At 47.3% G+C, this 16960-nt stretch overlaps 1 protein-coding gene across 4 annotated transcripts; it reads left to right on the top strand.

Moving 5' to 3' along the window:
* Positions 1 to 2346: 2346 nt before the first annotated feature.
* Positions 2347 to 16077, top strand: LOC133229706 (sialic acid-binding Ig-like lectin 14). Of its 4 annotated transcripts, none has more exons than XM_061386428.1 (7): positions 2347 to 2460; positions 2557 to 2946; positions 3160 to 3423; positions 3662 to 3709; positions 4533 to 4745; positions 4849 to 4984; positions 15984 to 16077. In XM_061386428.1, the coding sequence occupies exons 1-7, from the start codon at positions 2424 to 2426 to the stop codon at positions 16012 to 16014; spliced, it is 1119 nt and encodes a 372-aa protein (XP_061242412.1). In that variant the 5' UTR covers positions 2347 to 2423; the 3' UTR covers positions 16015 to 16077. The 4 variants fall into 4 exon arrangements, with proteins under 4 accessions (XP_061242412.1, XP_061242413.1, XP_061242410.1 ...); XM_061386426.1 differs by having other exon boundaries at positions 2348 to 2460; positions 4491 to 4745; positions 15984 to 16076; XM_061386427.1 differs by lacking the exon at positions 15984 to 16077 and adding an exon at positions 5254 to 6044 and having other exon boundaries at positions 2350 to 2460; positions 4491 to 4745.
* Positions 16078 to 16960: the final 883 nt, after the last annotated feature.

Here is a 16960-nt window from a genome sequence, read left to right as displayed (position 1 = left end):
ACGTATTTCACTACCCTAATGCCCTCGCGTACCATCCATGTATTGCAAAGGCAGGATTTCCTTCTCTTTTATAGCTGAAGAGTGATCACGAGTATGCACACACTGCAGTTTCTTTTTCATTCTCTCATCATTAGATATGGAAGTTGTTTCCGTGTCTTCAATAATGTACATAACACTTCCATGAACATGGGGTGCATATATATTTTCAAATTGCCATTTTCATCTTCTTTAAAGGCCCCAAAGTGAAAGTGCTTGAGGCTCTATTTTTAGTTTTGAGGAACCTGCACAGTGTCCCCATAGTGGCTGCACAATTCACATTCCCACCAGCAGTGCCCAAGGGTTCCCTTTACCCCACGTCCTCACCAACACTGCTTGTTTCTTGTTCTTTGACCATCCCAGCTTGACCTTTGCTGGACACCAGCCGCTCTGAAGGTGTGCTGCACAGCCCTGCGGATCCTGGCCTTCTCCAGCGCCTGCTTGTCCAGCAATGTTCCCGCAACAGGTGAGGAGTGAGGGAGAGAGCTCGTCCCCTCTTTTTCACCAAGACCCTGGGCAGGGCCAGTCCAGGGTTCTGTGGAGCCTGACATTGACTCAAGTATTCAGATCCCTCCTTAGGCAAAACAATGGTGTCACTGAATACAATACAGACATGGCCCCCAAATACAAAATGTGACCCCCATGTCTCTGGTGTGGCCATGAAGTGTTTTCAGGGACTGAGAACAAAGAGCAAATATTTGGACAAAGAACCTGCCATATCTCTTATCAATCAGAAAATTCCAACAATTCATGAATCTGTGAGCCAGGAACTGTGGATGAAGGCCAAATATATATTTCCTAAAAGTCTCTTTATCACAGGCACATCACATCTGAGTTTCTTTCGAAATGAGAAACCTATGTAATCAATCACAAAACATAAAATGCTGAAAACCAAAAGATAAGACAGTTATTGAAGACTATTTTTCTTCCTTCCTTTTTTTTTTTTACAACCATGACCTAGGGCTTGTAGGGTCTTAGTTCTCAGACCAGGGATTGAATCTGGGCCAGAGGCAGTGAGAGTGCAGAGTGCTAAGCACTGGGCCACCATACCATTTTTCTCACAAGTCAGGCACACCTATCACACCTGCGTAACACCTGTTCCCCATACTTTTGGCCTGATCCTCTTTGCTTGCCTCGTTTTAGGAGAATAAGCATGTATATTAATTAATATGAATATTCTACTAATAAAGTGTTAGTCAGCCATGTCTGACTCTTTGTGATCCCATGGACTGTAGCCTGCAAGGGCCCTCTGTCCATGGAATTCTCCAAGCAAGGATACTGGAGTGGGTTGCCAGTCCCTTCTCCAGGAGATCTTCCTGACCCAGGGATCGAACCCTGGTCTTCACACTGAGGGCAGATTCTTTACCATCTGAGCATATGAGGAAATAAGATTAATTATATGATATCTAAAACAGAGTAGAAAGAAGGTAATTGATTGATCGACACACATTTCTTTTTGTTTCTGTAGTTTAAAAAAGTAAAAAATATATTAATATTTCTATCTAACTGTAAAAGAAACTTTCCATCAGTCCCATAGCTTCTTCCTGAAAGTGTCTAAAATGTTTATGATCATAGTCAAACTTGTGAAAATTAAAGAATTTTTTCCCGAAAGGGCAGTAGGTTCACAGGTTTTTTGCACACATGACTTAAGCCTTCATGTGGCTTTGAAAAGAAGGCCATCCAGAGTGAGGGGTTGTGAACTGTGTTTCTGTGTGAGGTCTAGATTTTGGGGTCCCAGCTGAATGTGGCAAAGTTCTTCCTTTACCACCCAACTTTGCGTGGGCCTGTGTCCTGGTCGGCTGGTCCCACAGACCCTCGGATCCATGAAGACACACAGCCTGTGTACCCTGTTCTGAAAACCCTTCTGGGCAAAGGAGCTTTTCACTCTCAGCTTTCCTTCCTGGGTTCCACCCTCCAGCGTATGTGAGTCTTCCTGCCCAAGTCTGAATGGTTTTGAGAAATCTTTCAATGTTCTTTTCCAGAAAGTTCAGTGTTTCTCTGTTGCAGAGTCGGTCCCACCCGATGACCAGGGCTGGACCCCGTTTCTCTTTTCTGGTTGTGCCGCCCGCTGGGTGTTCCCAGCGTGGACCCGAGGATCACTGGATGGGTGGTCATGTCAGAGCCACGTGCGGTGAAGCCTCTCGGCCTCTGGGGGCCTCAGGATCTCCCCCTGCGGTGTGGGGTGTGGGGTGGGACCTTCTGCCTTCTCAGGGCCACCCCTCCTCCATGGCCTGGGGCATCCAAGTTCCCCTTCTGTGCTTGGCCAAGGCTCTGTCTCTGTCACCTTCTGGCTTCCTGTTGGGGCTTCCTCGTTCCCTCCCCACATTCGGGGCGCTTCCCTCCCCAGCAGAGGGACCTGAACTGGCTCTGTGCTGGCGGATGCTGACATGGTGCCCCTGCTGCTGCTGCCCCTGCTGTGGGGGGGTGAGTGGGGGAGGTGGGGGACGGGGCTCACGGCTGGGGGAGGGGAGCATGCGTGGGGAGGGGCTGGAGCTGCCGCTGAGCCCCTGTGTTCCCCAGGGTCCCTGCAGGAATTGCCAGGGTACGGGCTCGAAGTGCAGGAATCAGTGGCAGTGAAGGCGTGCATGGACGTCCGCGTGACCTGCTCCTTCTCCTACCCCTGGAATTCGGGATATCCCTGGTATTCCTCTGCCGAACTTTTCACCTACTGGTTCCGGGAAAAAGACCAGCACACCGATGATGCTGTGGCCACAAACAACCCAAGGAAACAAGTGAGGCCAGAGACCCAGGACCGATTCAGCCTCCTCCAGGACCCCAGCAACAATGACTGCTCCCTGAGCATCAGACAGGCCAGGCTGAGCGACTCAGGAGTCTACTACTTCCGAGTGGAGAGAGGACGTGATGTGAGATACAGTTACAGAGATAAGAAGCTGAATTTGCAGGTGACAGGTATGACAGGGGGCCCAGGAGAGGACCCTGGCCCATGGAGACTCCTCTATTAGAACAGGAACAGGGTATAGGAGCCCTCCCTGCTCCAGGTCTTGGGGTTTGAGGGTTCAGGAGAGACCCAGAACTGGGAAGGAGTTGTGACCCTGACCCTCTGGGTCCCCACACCCCTGCGCCCAGGCATCTCCCTCTGTCTCCTCATCTCCCTTTCTCCAGGGAAACCCGACATCCATTTTCTGGAGCCTCTGGAGTCCGGCCGCCCCACAAAGCTGACCTGCAGACTGTCACTAGCCTGTGATGAGCCACACCCTCTCCTGTTCTCCTGGGCGGGGGACGCCCTTGATGCCATGAACCCAGACACCCTCCACTCCTCGGAGCTCACCCTCACCCCGAAGCCCCAGGACCACGGCACCAACCTTACCTGTCAGGTGACATTCCAGCAGGTGACCCTAGAGAGAACCGTCCTTCTCAACGTCTCCTGTGAGTGTGGAGGGGTGATGGGGTCCCTGAGGGCGGTGGTGTGTGTGTGTGGGTGTGTGCGTGTGTGTGCGTGTGTAGAGAGAAGGCCAGCCCACTCTTCTATGGGTCTGCGCCCTGGGAGCTGAGGTGGGAGTGACCGTGAAGGACAGCCCCCCCATTCCTGGTTTCCCTCCTGGGGTGCTGGTCAGTTTCCATCCCACTCCTCCCTCTGCAGCAAGCCCATGTCTTTCTGCCCCAGATGCTCCGAGGAACCTCCGCATCAGCCTCTCCTTCAGAAATGTCACAGGTAGGACAGGACCTCTCCTCTCCAGGGCTGGGTCCTGCTCCTGGGACTGCCTGCAAGGTGGGGCCGGGGAGTGGGCTTGAATGTGATCACATAGGGGAGGAGCAAGGAGAAAATCACCACCCTGCCCCACCTCCCATGCACTAGACCACACACACATGCAATACACACTGAGACTCACACACACAGGCACACACACATATAGTACATACACGTGAACATACACTGAGACACACACAGAAACGCCCATACACACAGGCACATACACATCACACATATGCACAGAGATATACCCACAGCACAGGCACCCATCATGTACACATACACTCATGGACATATACATGTGCACTCAGTCACACGTGCACTCAGGCACACATTCACACAGGCACACACACATACACCCCACATATATACACACTCACACACCCTGTTCAAAGCCCATTTCCTTCACCATGGTTCTATTGTGTGGCTTTCTTCCACAAAAGCCTCCTTAGTCCCATCTCCTGCTGCCTTCACTGAATCAACATCTCAAGCCTTGAGGCTCTGTGTTTTCTTTCCACCAAACAGCCCAGGCCTGTCCCATTGAGACACCAAGCCTCCCCTGAAGATACGAGGCCCAGACATGTTGGCTCAGCCTGCTTAGGGTGGGAAGGTCCAGCCCTGGGACCACAGGGAACCCAGCTGGCCAGCCAGGGGAGGACAAAGCGAAGCCAGGAGATCCTGGGAAGGAGGGAGGAGGAGACCTCAGCCTCCCCCAGCTCTCCCACTGGGCTTTCCCCCAAAGCCCACAAGATTCTGCAGAACACCGCATCTATTCTCATCTCAGAAGGCCAGGCGCTGCAGCTGCTGTGTGTTGCTGACAGCAATCCCTCTGCACAGCTGAGCTGGTTCCAAGGGTCTCCCACCCTGGAGGCTACCCCCATCTCCAGCACCGGGGTCTTGGAGATACCACAAGTACCGGCTGGAGATGGAGAAGTCACCTGCCGAGCGCAGAACCCTCTGGGCTCCCAGCAAGTTTCCTTCAGCCTCTCTGTGCAGAGTGAGTTGTAGGGCAGGTGCTGGGGACGGGCAGCCTGGGCAGGTGTGTGCCTTTGGGAGGGCTGGGTCTGGGGACTGAGCTTCAACCCCTCTCCCTTCCCCAGAAGGCCCCCCTCCCTGCAGCTGTGAGACTGAGGAGCAGCAGGGCTCCTGGCCCCTGGTCCTCACCCTGATCAGAGGGGCCCTCATGGGGGCTGGCTTCCTCCTCACCTATGGCCTCACCTGGACCTACTACACCAGGTGAGCGCCCCTGTGCCCCTGCGCGGACGTCCGGGGAATGGCTCTGGAGTTGCCGGTGGGGCTGGGCGGTCCTGTCCTGCCTGGAGCTAAGCTGTGTGATTCTCCAGGGCCTTCCCTGTTGGTCCAGTGGTTGAGCCTGTGAGTTTCCATGCAGGGGGCAGGGGCTCGATCCTGGGTTGAGGAACTAAGGTCGCATATGCCTTGAGGCAGAGCCCAGAATGAATGAAATGGGTCTGACTCTCGGACCTGAGACTCTATTGGCTCTGCAGGTGTGGTGGCCACTAGGAGCTGGGCTGAGGGGTATGGCTGAGCCTCGCTCCCTCTCATGACGAGATTCACCCGAGGATGCAGAGCCCAGAGGACAGACGTGGGGACATCACAGTTTGCTTCTCCCTGGAAACTCTCGCCTCCAACCCTGTGTCGTTTGCATCCACGAGCCTTTATTTGTGGAGATGACTGCGTGACAGTAGGAAGAGTCAATGCCATTGAAAGGCGACTTTCTGACTTACCTCGCTTAGTATGGGATTACTCATGTTTTTACATGTATCAATAACTCATTGTTGGTATTGCTTGGTTTTGTCTTGAAAATAGTATTTTATGTATGACTATTCCTCCAGTTATGTATGGACTCTAAAATATGATGACATTGCCTTCGTTTGCAAATTTTGGCTCATTCAAAGTAATGTTGACGTGAATGGTGTGATGAAAATAGGAGGGCTAGCACTTTCCTCCTGGTGGGTGTGGAACTGCTTCATCATAAATTTGGCATATATTTAGTTTGAGAAGGTAGCCTAAGAGAGTTCTTTTGAGTAGTTAGATGAGTTTGTATTCCATGCCATATGTGAGGGTTCTGAGCTTTGTACACCCTCAGGAGCACTTGTATTACCTACACGGTCAGTTTTCAGCACTGCACTCCACTGTGACGGTATCTCCTTGCCTTTTTAGTTTCTTTCCCTCATGTACAATGATGTTGAGCCGTCTGAATATCTTCTTTAGTGAAATTCCTGTTTCGATCTTTGCCCACTTAAAATAAAAATTGGTACCATCTTTCTACATTCCATATATATGTGTTAGTATACTGTATTGGTGTTTTTCTTTCTGGCTCACTTCACTCTGTATACTAGGTTCCAGTTTCATCCATCTCATTAGAACTGATTCAAATGTATTCTTTCGAGACAGCAAAAGAGACACTGATGTATAGATCAGTCTTATGGACTCTGTGGGAGAGGGAGAGGGTGGGGAGATTTGGGAGAATAGCATTGAAACATGTATAATATCATGTATGAAACGAGTCGCCAGTCCAAGTTCGATGCACGATACTGGATGCTTGGGGCTGGTGCACTGGGACAACCCAGAGGGAGAGTATGGGGAGGGAGGAGGGAGGAGGGTTCAGGATGGGGAACACAGGTATACCTGTGGCGGATTCATTTCGATATTTGGCAAAACTAATACAATATTGTAAAGTTTAAAAATAAAATAAAATAAAATAAATAAAAATCACTTCTATGTAATTTAAAAAAATAAAAATTGGGCAGTCTTTTTCTTGTTAATTTGAATTGTTTAGTCTGGATGTGACTTTTTAAAAATTAAAATATAATTGATTTCTAATGCTGTATTAGTTTCACAGTACAGCAAAGTGATTCAGTGATATACATATATTCTCCCCAGATTCTTTCCCATTATACTTTTTTACAACTTTGTTAGTATACTTCGTGGGCTGTACAGCTGGTCCTTGTTGGTTATCTATTTTAGATACTATAGTGTGTATTTGTCAATCCCAATCTCCCAATTTATCCTTCCTCCCTCTGACAAAATTTTAAGATTTTTACACTTTAAGAAACTAACAAATGTAAACAGAGTATTTCTAAATAAATATTAAAGAAAGGTTTTTTGTTTTTTTTTTTTGGTTTCCAGAACTGGTTACTGGGAGGGTGTAGAATGTTTAGGGGCACTGTCAAATTCAGGAAACCTTATGAAATATCAATCCTAAAGAGCATTGACATCACAGGTTATTTCCATACATGGCTTGAGCCTTCACGTGGCTTTGAAAACAAGGGCATGCAGTGTGAGGGGTCCTGAATGCCATTCTTGTGAAGTCCGGGCTTCGGGGGTCTGCACTGAGTGGGGCAAGGCGCTCACTTCAGCCACCCCATTTTGCATGGGCCTGTGCCCCGGAGAAGGCAATGGCACCCCACTCCAATACTCTTGCCTGGAAAATCCTATGGACGGAGGAGCCTGGTGGGCTGCAGTCCATGGGGTCGCTGAGGGTCAGACACGACTGAGGACTTCACTTTCACTTTTCACTTTCATGCATTGGAGAAGGAAATGGCAACCCACTCCAGTGTTCTTGCCTGGAGAATCCCAGGGACAGGGGAGCCTGGTGGGCTGCTGTCTATGGGGTCGCACAGAGTCGGACACGACTGAAGTGACAGCAGCAGCAGCAGTGCCCCGGGGGCTGGTCCTACAGACACTCAGGTCCACGTAGACCTGTAGGCCTGTGCCGTGTTCTGACAACCCTTCTGGGCAAAGGAGCTTTAATGTTCAAGTTTTCCTTCCTGGGCTCCATCCTCCACTGTTTGGGGGTCTGGAAACTTTTTTCCTGCCTGAAGTGGAATGGTTTTGATAAATTTTTCAATATTCTTTTCCAGAACGTTCGGTGTTTTTCAGCTGTAGGTGGGTCAAGCCGGATGACCAGGGCTGGACTTTGTTTCTCTTTTTCTGGTTTCACTGCTCCCGGGGCGATCCCATGGTGAACATGAAAATCATTCGGAAGGTGATCATGTCACATCCGGGCTTCCCTGGTATCTCGGTGGTAAAGAGTCAGGCTGCAATGCAGAAGATGTGGGTTCAGTACCTGGGTTGGGAAGATCCCCTGGAGAACAAAATGGCAACCCACTCCAGTATTCTTGCCTGGGTAATCCCATGGGTTGAGAAGTCCAGCGGGCTATGATCCCTGGGGCCGCAGAGTCGGACACAGCATAGTGAGTAAACAACAACATTTCAGAGTCACATATGGTGAAACCTTGCCAGCTCTGGGGCTTCATGCTCTCCCCTGCAGCCTGCGGCAGAGGGGAGGGGGGAGAGGTTGGAGGGAGAACGTGAAACAGCCTGACTTCTCATCGATACCCTCCCAGACCCGCCTATGGAGTCCACCTCCCCCTTCTTCGCCAGCCAGTCTTCATCACCTGCTGCCTTCCTGGCTTCCTGTTGGGGCTTCCTCCTTCCTTCCCCACATTTGGGGCACTTCCTCCCAGACGGAGGCACCTGGACCTGGGCTGGAGGATGCGGACATGGTACCGCTGCTGCTGCTGCACCCAGAGACTCTGCATTCCTTGAAGTTCACCCCCACCCTGAGGCCCCAGGACCACAGCACTGACCTCACATGTTGGGTGAATCTCCAAGGATCTCAGGTGACCATGGAGAGAGCCATCCAGCTCAATGTCTCCTGTGAGTGTGGAGGGGTGGCTGAGTCCCTCAGGGCAGTGGTGTGTGTGTGTGTGTGTGTGTGTGTGTGTGTGAGTGTGTAGAGAGAAGGCCAGCCTACTCTTCTATGGGTCTACGCACTGGGAGCTGAGGTGGGGAGTGGCCGTGAAGGACAGCCCTCCGCTTCCTGGTTTCCCTCCTGGGGTGCTGGTCAGTTTCCATCCCACTCCTCCTCTGCAGCAAGCCCATGTCTTTCTGCCCCAGATGCCCTGAGGAACCTCCGCATCAGCCTCTCCTTCAGAAACATCACAGGTAGGACAGGACCTCTGCTCTCCAGGGCTGGGTCCTGCTCCTAGGACCACCTCCAAGGACGGGGGGGTGTGCACTTGAGTGCGATCAGATATGGGAAGAACAGCGAGAAAATCACCACCCCGCCCCACCTCCCATGCACTAGACCACACACACATGCAATATACACAAAGATATATGCACAGATGTTAATAGATCCTGGGAAGGCCGGATGGTGAGAACTCAGCCTCCCCCAGCTCTCCTGCTGGGCTTTCCCCAAAAGCCTCAAGATTCTGCAGAACACCTCGTCCCTTCTCATCTCAGAGAGCCAGGCACTGCAGCTGCTCTGTGTTGCTGACAGCAACCCTCCTGCACAGCTGAGCTGGGTTCCAGGGTTTCCCACCCTGGACGCTGCCCCCATCTCCAGCACCAGGATCCTGGAGATGCAGGGCTGAGACCTGCAGAAAGAGAGTTCGCCTGGCAAGCTCAGAACCCTCTGGGCTCTTGCTTTGTCAGCACATATGTCTCTTCGGACAATCCATTTCTGAGTGTTGGACAAGAGCCCAGTTTCAGGCCCTGGAAGGGGTCCCCCTTCCTGCAACACTTCCAGTGAATATTCAAGGTTGATTTCCTTTAGGATGGATTGGTTGGATCTCCTTGCATTCCAAGGGACTTTCAAGAGTCTTCTCCAACACCACAGTTCAAAAGCATCAATTCTTTGGCACTCAATTTCTCTATAGTCCAGCTCGCACATCCATACATGACTACTGGAAAAACCATAGCTCTGACTATACAGAACTTTATCAGCAAAGTAATGTCTCTGCTCTTCAATATGCTGTCTAGGTTTGGAAGGAAATATAGCTTTTCTTCCAAGGATCAAGCATGTTTTAATTTCATGGCTGCAGTCCCCATCTGCTGTGATTTTGGAGCCCCCCAAAATAAAGTCTGTCATTGTTTCCCCATCTATTTGCCATGAAGTGATGGGACGAGATGCCATGAACTTAGTTTTTTGAATGTTGGGTTTTAAGCCAGATTTTTCACTCTCCTCTTTCACCTTCATGTAGAGGCTGTTTAGTTTCCTTCTCACTTTCCACCATAAGGGTGGTGTCACCTGCATATCTGAGGTTATTGTTACTTGTCCTGGCAATCTTGATTCCAGCTAGTGCTTTGTCCAGCCCAGCATTTCTCATGATGTACTCTGCATATAAGTTAGAAAAGCAAGGTGACAGTATGCAGCTGTGACGTACTCCTTCCCCGATTTTGAACCAGTCTCTTGTTCCATGTCTGGTTCTAACTGTTGCTTCTTGACCTGCAAACAGGTTTTGTAGGAGGCAGGTAAGGTAGTCTGGTCTTCTTATCTCTTGAACAATTTCCCACAGTTTGTTGTGATCCACACAGTCAGTAAAGAATCTGCCTGCAATGCTGGAGACCTGGTTCAACTCCTGGGTCAGGAAGTTCCCCTGGAGAAGGGATAGACTACCCATTCCAGTGTTCTTGCGCTTCCCTGGTGACTCAACTGGTAAAGAATCCACCTGCAATGGGAGACACCAGGGTTTGATCCCTGGGTTGGGGAGGTCCCTTGGAGAAAGGCATGGCAACTGACTTCCATTGTTCTTGCCTGGAGAATCCCCATGGACAGAGGAACCTGGCGGGCTGCAATCCATGTGGTCCACAGTGTAGGAAATGACTGAGGGAATAAGCACATCACAGCAGCACAGCACTTCTTTCCTGGTGGGTAAGGAAGTGTTTCGCCATAAGGCCAGCATTTATTTAATTCTAGAAGGCAGCCTCAAAGAGTTCTCTTGATTAGCCAAGTGAATTTCCATCCCAGCATCATAACAGAACTCAGTTTCACGTTTCAGTGGGAGATAACTAACCAATTCGATCACATGAACCACAGCCTTGTTTAACTCAATGAAACTATGAGCCATGCCATATAGGGCCACCCAAGACAGACGGGTCATGGTGGAGAGTTCTGACAAAACGTGGTCCACTGGAGAAGGGAATGCCAAACTGCTTCAGTATTGCCTTGAGAACCCCATGAACAGTATGAAAAGGCAAAAAGATAGGACACTGAAAGATGAACTCCCCAGGTCAGTAGGTGCCCAATATGCTACTGGAGATCAGTGGAGAAATAACACCAGACAGAATGATGAGCCGGAGCCAAAGCAAAAACAACACCCAGTTGTAGATGTGACTGGTGATGGAAGTACAGTCCAATGCTGTAAAGAATAATATTGCATAGGAACCTGGATGTTAGGTCTGTGAATCAAGGTAAATTGAAAGTGGTCAACAGGAGATGGCAAGACTGAACATTGACATTTTAGGAATCAGCAAACTAAGATGGACTGGAATGGGCGAATTTAACTCAGATGACCATTATATCTACTACTGCGGACAAGAATCCCTTAGAAGAAATGGAGTAGCCATCATAGTCAACAAAAGTGTCTGAGTGCAGTACTTGGATGCAATCTCAAAAATGACAGAATGATCTCTGTTCATTTCCAAGGCAAATCATTCAATATCACATTAATCCAAGTCTATGATCCTACCAGTAATGCTGAAGTTGAACGGTTCTATGAAAACCTACAAGACTTTCTAGAACTCACACTCATGAAAGATGTCCTTTTCATTATAGGGGACTGGAATACAAAAGTAGGAAGTCAAGAAATACTAGGAGTAACAGGCAAATTTGGCCTTGGAGTACAGAATGAAGCAGGGCAAAGGCTAATAGAATTTTGCCAAGAGAATACACTGGTCATAGCAAACACCCTCTTCCAACAATAGAAGAGAAGACTACACATGGACATCACCAAATGGTCAACACCGAAATCAGAGTGATTATATTCTTAGCAACCAAAGGTGGATAAACTCTACACAGTCAGCAAAACAAGACCAGGAGCTGACTGTGGCTCAGATCTTGAACTCCTTACTGTCAAATTCAGACTGAAATTGAAGAAAGTGGGGAAAACCACTAGACCATTCAGGTATGACCTAACTCAAATCCCTCACGATTATACAGTGGAAGTGAGAAATAGATTTAAGGAATTGGATCTGATAGACAGAGTGCCTGACGAACTATGGACTATGGAGGTTCGTTACATTGTACAGGAGGCAGTGATCAAGACAATCCCCATGAAAAAGAAATGCAAAAATGCAAATGGTTGTCTGAGGAGGCCTACAAATAGCTGAGAAAAGAAGAGAAGCGAAAGGCAAAGGAGAAAAGGAAGGATATACCCATCTGAATGATAAAGTTGGCTTAAAACTCAGCATTCAGAAAACTAAGATCATGGCATCCAGTCCCATCACTTCAAGGAAAACATATGGGGAAACAGTAGAAACAGTGGCAGACTTTATTTTGGGGGGCTCCAAAATCACTGAATATGGAGACTGCAGCCATGAAATTAAAAGACACTTACTTCTTGGCAGGAAAGTTATGACCAGCCTAGACAGCATATTTAAAAGCAGTCATTACTTGGCCGATAAAGGTCTGTCTAGTCAAAGCCATGTTTTTGCCAGTAGTCATGTATGGATGTGACAGTTGGACCATAAAGAAAGCTGACTGCTGAAGAATTGATGCTTTTGTATTGTGGTGTTGGAGAAGACTCTTGAGAATCCTTGGACTGCAAGGACATCAAGCCAGTCCATCCTAAAGGAGATCGGTCCTCAATATTCATTGAAAGCACTGATTCTGAAGCTGAAACCCCAACACTTTACCACCTGATGCAAGGAACCGACTCATTGGAAAAGGCCCTGATACTGGGAAAGATTGAAGGCGGGAGGAGAAGGGGACGACAGAGGATGAAATGGTTGGATGGCATCACCGACTCAATGGACTTGAGTTTGAGTAAACTCCGGGAGTTGGTGATGGACAGGGAGGCCTGACATGCTGCAGTCTATGGGATCTCCAAGAATCGGACATGACAGAATGACTGAACTGAATGAATCATGAGTAACCAGCAGATCAGGTGTACATGTGACAACCTGGATTTGAAACAGGCATATGAAACTGGAGGGGCAGTCTGGAAGAACTGAAGTCTTGTAGGATGTGATGCTATTTACAGGTAGACAGTGTCAACATTGAGTTGGATTGAGTTGAGTTGAATTCTGAGAATTCAACTCAATTCAACAGAATTGCTTGTGCGTGATGTGGTCGAACTGACAGACACATTGGAATCGGGCCCACAATCATCTACATTCATTTTCTTGTACTAAATCTGGAAACCCAGTGTCGTTTCACCTTACAGCACTTCATGTGGCCCCTCCCAACACCCAGCCTTATACCGGCTTTAAACCCTTCAATTGCCACATGTGGGTTTTGGCCACCATTCATCATCATGGCTGGTCTAGAACATGCATCCAAGGAGTGGAAGTGTTGGGTCCTCATGTAAGAACAAGCTCAGCTTGCTGTAAGAAGCTGTTTTCCTCTCAAATGTGTGGGCCAACTTAGATTTCAACAACCACTGCTCCACACTTTCCCAGCAGTTGGTGTTTTGAGAGACTTTAATAGCTGGCTACTTGGAGCACACGTAGTCATGCCCTGTTAGTGCCTTAATGTGCAGGTTCCTGACTGCAGTTACGTGGGGCAGCTTTCCATTCCCTGACGGTCTCCTTATACGTTGCCCTCGATGAAAGTCCTGCTCATTTGGGCCCATTTCTCTATATTTCTTTTACCTTAGGCATTTGTAGAAACTCATATTTTGACTACTGTTCCTTTGATGGTTATCTGTGTCATCAGTGTCTTCTCCCACCTGATGGCTTTCAATTCGGCACTCCCAGGGATGTCTGTTATGAAGAGTTCTTCATTTTAATACAGCTCGGGATTTCGGCGTCTGTCTTAGAGATGGCGTTGTTTCTGTGTTGTTCAGGAATCCTGCCCCCCCCATCCCCCGCAGTTCATGGAGACACCTGCTGCAGTGTCTTGCAGCAGCTCTACTGTTTGTCTCTCTAAATAGATCTTCAGCCCATCTGCACTTGATTTTGGTTCCCATATGAGTTAGGGGTGCAGTTGCATTTGACTGGCTTCAGATCCCCTGTCGCCCACAGAGTAATTGAAACGCCTATCTCTTTGTCACTTCTTTCTATCACCTTTTCTATTACACATGATGCTTCCTGTGGTTGGGGTTTATTTCTAGGTTCCCTTTTCCGATCCACTAGTCTACCTGACCATCCCTCTTTCAGTCCAAAAGTTTTGTTCTACTATGCTCTAATATACCCTGGAGAAGAGAATGGCAACCCAATCCAGTATTCTTGCCTGGACAATCCCATGGACCCAGGAGTCTTGTGGGCTACATTCCATGGGGTGGCAAAGAGTCGGACATGACTGTCCAACTAAGGAAGCAGGCAAGGGGTTCTGTATCTTCACAACTTGCAGAGCCAGGCCTCACACACTGTTCTTTTCAAGGTTCCCTTGCCTTCCTTGAAATGTCTGCTTCCTTTTAAATTTTACAGTGGAAAATAAATAAATAAATAAATAAAATTTACAGTGGAATTATTGAGTTCCACAGATGTCCACTTGGGATGTGGTGACATACATTTTGATTCTGCACATTATTTTGAGTAGAATGGATATTTATATTCTTTTTTCAAACCCCTAATGTGGTATATTTTCCCATTTATTTATATCTTTAATGTCCTTCAAGACAGATTTATAATTTTCTCCATTGAGGTTTTGTATATCCTCTTGTTGTATACCTTTCTAAATGTTAGATAGATTCCAGGTATATCCTAATTTTTGATGCAACTGTCAATGGCTCTCATACAGTTTTATATTACTGTGATATGAGAACGTAATTGATCTTTTTTGGCCGAGTGGCAAGGCATGTGGGACCTTGGTTCCCTTATCAGGGATCAAATTCCCATCCCTTGCTTTAGAAGGCAGATGCTTGATCATGGACCACAGGGAAGTCTGCAATGGATTTTTCAAGTTTGAATTTGTCTCAAGTCATTGTGCTCTCTTGTTAAACCTCTAAATGTATCGGTATAAACTTTTGGATTTTTCTACATGTAGAACTTTTATGTACAAAATCTTTCTTTTTTCCTTTCAATTGTTATACCTTTTACCGATATTTGTTGACTTGCTAGGGTGGAACCTATGGTACTCCATTAAGTATGATGTTATCTAAAGATACCCTTCATCTTTTTAGGGAATTTCTCTTTTATTTCCAATGCACTGTGAATTTTATCACAAAGGCATTCGCACTCATCCAGTGTTCATTGTTTTCATCTCTGGAGATTTAATCAGTAAATCAGGGACAGTAGCCACACTAGAAGCCACACTACGTATTGTATATTTCCACAGAGGAAATGTAACGTAAGTAATCGATTGTGCAGCTGTTGAAAGTCCACTGGAGCCTGTCAAGCAGGGAACACTCTCTTAGTTTTGGACCACTCTAATCCAAGCCCCCAATTGACATTGTTCAAATCTTTTACATACATAGACACATATTCTCTCTGAGATACAGGTATAATATTGTGTTAGTTTCAGGTGTACAATATAATGATTTAATATATGTACATATTACAAAATGATCACCACATATGCCTAATTAACATTTATATCTACAAGGCTAAAATTTTTTTCTGTGAAGAGAAATTTTAAGATCTAGTCTTTTAGCAACTTTCAAATGTACAGTGCAGTATTGTTAACTGTATTAGTGTCCTTAACATTTTAAATATAGTCACCATGATGTACATTACATGTCCATACTTATTTATTTTATTCCTGGAAATGTGTACCTTCTGACCACTTTGCCAATTTTGCCATAGAGCCCACTCTCTACCTCTGAGAACCACCAGTTATTTCTCTTTATCTTTGACTTTATGTTGTTTGTTTTTTTTTAGTTCCACCTACCTGTGAGATCATACAGTATTTTTCTTCCTCTGTCTAACGTATTTCATTACCCTAATGCCCTCGCGTACCATCCATGTATTGCAAAGGCAGGATTTCCTTCTCTTTTATAGCTGAAGAGTGACCACGAGTATGCACACACTGCAGTTTCTTTTTCATTCTCTCATCATTAGATATGGAAGTTGTTTCCGTGTCTTCAATAATGTACATAACACTTCCATGAACATGGGGTGCATATATATTTTCAAATTGCCATTTTCATCTTCTTTAAAGGCCCCAAAGTGAAAGTGCTTGAGGCTCTATTGTTAGTTTTGAGGAACCTGCACAGTGTCCCCATAGTGGCCGCACAATTCACATTCCCACCAGCAGTGCCCAAGGGTTCCCTTTACCCCACGTCCTCACCAACACTGCTTGTTTCTTGTTCTTTGACCGTCCCAGCTTGACCTTTGCTGGACACCAGCCGCTCTGAAGGTGTGCTGCACAGCCCTGCGGATCCTGGCCTTCTCCAGCGCCTGCTTGTCCAGCAATGTTCCCGCAACCGGTGAGGAGTGAGGGAGAGAGCTCATCCCCTCTTTTTCACCAGGACCCTGGGCAGGGCCAGTCCAGGGTTCTGTGGAGCCTGACATTGACTCAAGTGCTCAGATCCCTCCTTAGGCAAAACAATGGTGTCACTGAATACAATACAGACATGGCCCCCAAATACAAAATGTGACCCCCATGTCTCTGGTGTGGCCCTGAAGTGTTTTCAGGGACTGAGAACAAAGAGCAAATATTTGGACAAAGAACCTGCCATATCTCTTATCAATCAGAAAATTCCAACAATTCATGAATCTGTGAGCCAGGAACTGTGGATGAAGGCCAAATATATATTTCCTAAAAGTCTCTTTATCACAGGCACATCACATCTGAGTTTCTTTCGAAATGAGAAACCTATGTAATCAATCACAAAACATAAAATGCTGAAAACCAAAAGATAAGACAGTTATTGAAGACTATTTTTCTTCCTTCCTTTTTTTTTTACAACCATGACCTAGGGCTTGTAGGGTCTTAGTTCTCAGACCAGGGATTGAATCTGGGCCAGAGGCAGTGAGAGTGCAGAGTGCTAAGCACTGGGCCACCATACCATTTTTCTCACAAGTCAGGCACACCTATCACACCTGCGTAACACCTGTTCCCCATACTTTTGGCCTGATCCTCTTTGATTGCCTCGTTTTAGGAGAATAATCATGTATATTAATTAATATGAATATTCTACTAATAAAGTGTTAGTCAGCCATGTCTGACTCTTTGTGATCCTATGGACTGTAGCCTGCAAGGGCCCTCTGTCCATGGAATTCTCCAAGCAAGGATACTGGAGTGGGTTGCCAGTCCCTTCTCCAGGAGATCTTCCTGACCCAGGGATCGAACTCTGGTCT

This window comes from Bos javanicus, chromosome 18 (genome assembly GCF_032452875.1).
Source record: "Bos javanicus breed banteng chromosome 18, ARS-OSU_banteng_1.0, whole genome shotgun sequence".
In the NCBI taxonomy this organism is placed as follows: Eukaryota; Metazoa; Chordata; class Mammalia; order Artiodactyla; family Bovidae; genus Bos; species Bos javanicus.
Note: the sequence above shows the minus strand (reverse complement) of the source record. Positions and strands in the feature narration are given on the sequence as shown.

What these genes read in the sequence shown, in the direction of transcription:
- LOC133229706 (XM_061386426.1), top strand. Translation starts at nt 2,424, where the DNA reads ATGGTGCCCCTGCTGCTGCTGCCCCTGCTGTGGGGGG. An exon ending in GCTGCCCCTGCTGTGGGGGG is followed by an intron (nt 2,461 to 2,556) that starts GTGAGTGGGGGA and finishes TGTGTTCCCCAG; the next exon opens with GGTCCCTGCAGGAATTGCCA. An exon ending in CGTCCTTCTCAACGTCTCCT is followed by an intron (nt 3,424 to 3,661) that starts GTGAGTGTGGAG and finishes TTTCTGCCCCAG; the next exon opens with ATGCTCCGAGGAACCTCCGC.